Genomic DNA, 6000 nt, shown 5'->3' with positions numbered 1-6000 from the left:
GGTAACTTTTTCGTACATGGAAACCGAAATGTGTAGAGAAATAAACTAAGGGAAAGCAGAGAAGTTTCTTAACCTTAAATAATCATATGAAGAAAACTGGCACGTAGGTGCAAATGAGTTTTCATCAATTTCATAATTAGAATTCCAAAACGTGAGTTGCTGATTCTCCATGTCTTCGTTGACACCATAGTACAGTGTGAAATGAGCAGAGAAATTGGAAATATATATTCGAATTTGATGGTAATGATGATGATGAATGAATGAAAGTAGTGTGGTAATTAATTTTAGAAGAATGTGCGCGCCGAATGATTTATTGTTTAACGTGTGCGCTACTATGAGTTACAAGATGAATTCAATTACCAAGATATACCTGGTTATTAACTCTGCATAATCTTATATTTATTATATATTGTAAAATTTATCACCGTTCGTAGATACGTGATTCTTCTATAGCCATATGATCAGACTTAATTAAATTTAATTAACTTAATTACATTAAGTAGCATTTAATGTTATTAAAACAGTGAGTAAATTATCTTTAAATTTACTTTTCATATTTTTGATAAAATTGTTAAAATAACTATTGAAACTATCAAAGAGATAAGACAGTTATTTCGTTCTCATAAAATAAGGTAGCTATAAACTATATTATTAATCCTTCAGTTCTTATAATAGTTAAGTTTATGATATTTTTTTAAAATAATAAAAGTAACAAGAGAACAAATTACAAAGATATTCCTTAGAAATTTTACCAAATTACAGTTGTGTTTGAAATATTGTGTTATTTAGACAATGTGTTTTTATCTAATTATAATTTAGTTTTTACTAATAGTGACTACTTTACATATATAGTTTGCTATATGATGTTTTTGGTGAATTTAAGTAAATGTTGAAGTTTAAACAAAATTTTAATATTTATCATGCTAGACCAATATTGAATTCTACTTTTTTACTATCTAATATAGTTGGCTGTTATTTATTTGTAGTTGTAGGTTGATGTACACATAAACCATATCACTTAAAAAACATAGTTTTTATATTGGTTTTTTAGAACATTCGTGATGTAGTATGTCCTTTAATAAACATTTGATTGAGTTATAGGACAAATATTACATCGATTTTAGTTATAATCGATATAATATTACTTGATTTTACATTGCTAAACGGATGTTAAAGATATCTTACTACATTAATATCATCTACATTGATTCTAACAACAATATAAATAATTATAAATAATGTAAACTTTGTTTTTAGTAATAAGACTTTTTTTTTTCTGTTAATAATCGTTAAAAATATGACTGATGAAACTCCTTTATAAATCATTCTAAAAATTCTTTCATAGGTGATTTGTTTATATTCCTGATTCTTATCATATCGTATTTATATGAACTCTAGAGCAACCAAGGTAAACAAAGTGTTCATTTTTATAGCCCAAAACTCATAGCACTACAAGAAGAGAATAATTAACTTCTAAATTTTAGTTTGAATGGGATGTAATTAATGTCGGTTTAGTCAACTTTACAATGACATAAGAGATTAAAAATTATTTTTAATAACTTAAAAACCGTAAATGTATTATAATTAATTTTTATTATGTATAATATTTGTGTCGATTTGGTGGATGTTAAACATAAGAAAATATCATAAAATAAAAAATTTGTGATTCTTCAGCAAGAGGAAAATTTACAAGAATTTTGATTCTCCTTTGATTCCATACATGTTGCCATTTCAACTTTCAAATCAAGTATTAAAGAGGCAGCTAATTCCAATTTAGATTTAAGAAGCCTCGCAAAAATTTATCATTAAATCTTTGGAGCTCCTCTTGCAGTTGATTATGTTCCAGACCTAAATTTGTGAGTCTCTTCATCAACAACTTCTAATCTTTATTGTTTTTCTTCAGAGTTTTCATGAGAACTTTGGGACCTTGTTTGTTGCAATGAGCTTAGCAGTCAAATATTTCACTGCCTTTAAAATTTTCTTGGATGCTCCAACAATTTCTTATGCATTGTTGATTGTCATATCTCTTTCACTCGCCATAGGAACATACTCCTTACATAATCACTACATTTTTTTAACCAATTGTAACTCATGCGTACTCAGCATCAAAATCAAGTGAGATATAATTGTAAAAATGCAGGACCTGTTCTTATATTCATAAGCCATCAACATCATCAAGAATAATTTGATCATCGATTAGTATGTTTTTAATTTAGTAGTTTTCCGCTTGTTTCTTACACAAGGAATTTCATATAAACTCAAAACCATAAAGAAAATGTAAGGTATAACTACAATTCAAAGAGTATATATACCTCCCACACCACTTATCGAATACAATAATAACATGCCAAACTAGCAAACTGAACGATTAATATTCTAACCCCGTAAATTAATACTCCATTTTCAGCACCAAACCCCGTAAATGCTAAATAAGAAACAAAATCAAATCTCAAAATAATCTACTATCAAAAAGAGATCTTAGACAGCACAGGGTTTCGTTAGTTAGTTAATTCAGAACAAAAAGACATTTTAAGTAAAAACTAAAGATATTCCTAACATTTATTTGAGACGATTAAACAAAATAAGAATGAATTTTTTAAATTTATGGAAATTTTGTTATCATTGAACATGACTAAATATAAAACTTCTTAAAAATGATCTGAACCAGATTATTTAACAATTTCTTATAAAACATCCTTATTAAAAATGGTACCTACTGATTCAACACACGTTCAAGTTAAAACCCGTCTCCATATGAAAAATATACTTTTTTTCTTGTAAGTCAAACCAAACTAAACATTCAGTTCTATTTTGGTTCTGTACATAACCAAGATAAGTCCTGCCTGATATGGCTCAATAACATCAAAATCTGAATAACAAGAAACACGAAATTACGCGGACCAAGCATACAAAAAAAAACCACATTTTGGTTAAAAACCATCATATTCAATATCTCCACTCTCCTCCTCACCCATGACCACCAGGCCCACCTCTTCCGCCAGGCCCACGTTTTCCGCCATCTCCACCTTTACCGCCGCCCACCTCTTCCGCCAAACCCACCCTTTCCACCACGCCCACCTCTGCCCCCTTTTCCACCACGCCCACCTCTGCCACCCTTTCCTCCTCCACCACCATAACCACGATCACCACCAAATTCCTTATTCGCGCCAGATTTTAAATACTTCTCATCTGGTAAGGGAAGAATGTGATCGACACACTTCCTGAAGCTAAAATCATCAGCAGAGTCATCTTCCCTGATGAGGAAAAAGCACCTACTTTTGTAGGTAGGATGCTTGCGAACTTGGAAAGAGCGAACCCCTCCACCGATCTTTTTGTCAGGCTCTGCATGGCCGTTCTTAAGCAACTCCAACAACATTACATGTTCATACTGCGATACAACACAAATCAATACGGATTCAGAGTAAGAAAATTCTGATTGCACTTATTGCAACACCAAGACAGAAACAGGCTACAGAAAAATGAAAAGATACTAAGGTAGAACTGTGTCAAATCTCATTTAAACATTTGAAGGCATTTTGCAATTAACAGTGAGTTTTATTACACGATTCAATACTTCAATCGGAGCAAGCCAATATGCAGCAAAAGAGTGTCATAAAATACTTTGGTGGCACTGAAAAGTGATTAAGAACCACATTAAAACAGCTAATCTTAATGCAGTTTTGAAAGCCTTTGCAACAAAACTATATATTATTGATAGCAATGTGTATTGCACTTAAGATGGCCTGCACATGTTCTGCACCCAACAAGAAGGCACCACCAAAGTTATAAACTTAAATGAATTCACGATCATAGAAAAGAAAACGTCAATCAATACACATTAGATAAGGGATTATTGAAATCATAACAAAAATCAAATATCAATAATCTCCAGACAGGGGATTCATGAAACCATAATCATAAAAACCCAAATATCAATATTTTCCGTGCAAAACAAGGGGTTTATGAAATCATAATCAAACCAAAGTATCAATAATTCCCAAATGAGATGACAGGTTTGTGAAATTATAATCACAAAAAATGAAATGTCAATCATTCGCACACACAATGAGATCAAGGGGTTATGAAATCACAATCATAGAAAATCAAAAATCAACAATCGACATAAGTTAGTATAAACTAGGTAGGTTACAAAAGGGGAATCAGAAATTCAATTAGTTGCATTCTTAGCACTCAAGGGACACAAAAAGTACCTAATAGACATAGAAAAATTTCAAAAAAAAGAGAAGAAAAGAAAAAAAGGAGAGGCATTGGTTATTAAAAATACCTTATTAACATTGACATATTGAGGCCAGGTATGAAGTATGTTGTAGAAGTAATGGAACATCTCCGAGGAAGAACCGAAGCTCTTATATCCCAACTTCACGGAAACACTTGCTGCATTCTCTTCTTTTCCTTCTGCTTCGGCCATTTTATCTTCCTCTGTTTCCTTCCCTTTTCCTTCTTGATCGCTGCTATTCTCCAGTCGTTGTTCCTCTACGGACTTCTCCTCATCCACCTTCTGCTTCTTCGAATCTTCACCCGCCAGGGGCTCCTCGTCCTCCCTGGTACGCTTCTGGTTAGTCTCACCGCCGTTGTCACCTGCGTTCTCGACATCCATGTCTACGGCGGCGTTGGGATCGGCCACTTCGGGTGCAGCCCCTTCTGCCATGAGAGAGGTTTTTGGGTGAATTCTAAAACCCTAGAAGATGGTTACTGAGAATAGAGTATGACTCTGTATTTATAGGGGATTGAGTTTGGAGGTTAACAAGGTGTGTGTGAGTGGAAAGGGTACATGACCCGATAGTGCTAGTAGTGCTTCTTTCTAATCCTCCCACTTTAGACTAATTTTCAAAACTAATTTAAAAAAAGTTATGTTTCTTGTATTTAGACTGAATTTGAATTTGATTTTTAATTGAATAAACAATCGTTTTAATCTCAAAAATAAGAAGTATTATTATAATAATCTATAATTTCAATAAACATGATATTTGGAGAGTAATATAGAATAGGAATTTGTACGAAAGAGAAAAAAACAAACTTAATTATAACGTGGAGCAATGTTGAAAACTTAATTATAATGTGGAGCAATGTTGTGTAGTTTATCTCCCCAATCTTTTCTATTTATTGTTGGATACAATATAATAAATATTGAAATTTGAAAATATAATTACTGGAAATATAAAATGTACAAGGAATTATAGATTATCTTTTATTTTAACAAGTGAGACACTTATCACAGTTTTACGGGTAAAATTATAAAATAAATGTATATACCAATTAATTGCAATAATTATAAGAAAATGTGAAAAAAAAAACAGTTAAAAATATCATTTTTATTAATTACTATGGATTTTTAAAATTATAATGAACTGCCACTTTGTCGGCAATTATTTAAAATCTAATCTATTTTATAATTACGTATATAGAAGAGATACTTTGTCTTTCATAATTCTTTTAAAGAAATTAAAATTAATAATAGTAACTACATAAAAGTTATTAAGTAATTTGTAGAACATAGATCTCATACAGAGTAATTTGTAGTATATTGAGTAGGACCGGGCAGAATTAATTGAACCGCTCCGTACTACTTTAAACTAAATTTACTGAACTATTTGAAAAAAAAAAACTAAACTAAACTATTGAATAATTCAATTTTAAGAAGCTAAACCACTAATAGTGCAGTTTAGTTCACTTCTCGAAACTGCTTTGAATGAATATTATTTTGAGTGTGCTCCAAAACTCTTCAAAGACCGGTTCCTCTACAAATTGATTGCCTCTCACAAACTCATTGGTCTAGAACTCTCTTTTTCTCATCTTCTCTTGCAGGTGCTTCATTTCCCTATATATTATATATTTTTTCATCACAAAATAACTTATATATAATAAAAATCAACATAATTTTATATTCAATTTCAAGTTTTAATTTAATCTTTTTAGTTATACAATTTTTTATTTCATTCTTGCGCTTAAACTTCGTTCATTTTAAATATATTAACTATT

General features: G+C 30.9%; 1 protein-coding gene across 1 annotated transcript; it reads right to left on the bottom strand.

The window, feature by feature from the left end:
- Window positions 1-2737: 2737 nt before the first annotated feature.
- Window positions 2738-4769, bottom strand: LOC114196335 (protein EMBRYO DEFECTIVE 514-like). Its single transcript, XM_028086946.1, has 2 exons — window positions 4286-4769; window positions 2738-3388 (listed from the first exon to the last, which is right to left on the bottom strand). The coding sequence occupies exons 1-2, from the start codon at window positions 4667-4669 to the stop codon at window positions 3029-3031; spliced, it is 744 nt and encodes a 247-aa protein (XP_027942747.1). The 5' UTR covers window positions 4670-4769; the 3' UTR covers window positions 2738-3028.
- Window positions 4770-6000: the final 1231 nt, after the last annotated feature.

The sequence above is a fragment of the Vigna unguiculata genome, chromosome 9 (assembly GCF_004118075.2).
Source record: "Vigna unguiculata cultivar IT97K-499-35 chromosome 9, ASM411807v1, whole genome shotgun sequence".
Classification (NCBI taxonomy): Eukaryota; Viridiplantae; Streptophyta; class Magnoliopsida; order Fabales; family Fabaceae; genus Vigna; species Vigna unguiculata.
Note: the sequence above shows the minus strand (reverse complement) of the source record. Positions and strands in the feature narration are given on the sequence as shown.

Bases quoted from the DNA above. Each gene is read 5' to 3' on its own strand.
- LOC114196335 (XM_028086946.1), bottom strand. From the start codon at position 4,669: ATGGCAGAAGGGGCTGCACCCGAAGTGGCCGATCCCAACGCCGCCGTA. The intron at 3,389-4,285 runs GTATTTTTAATA...GTTGTATCGCAG, and splicing joins AATATGTCAATGTTAATAAG to TATGAACATGTAATGTTGTT.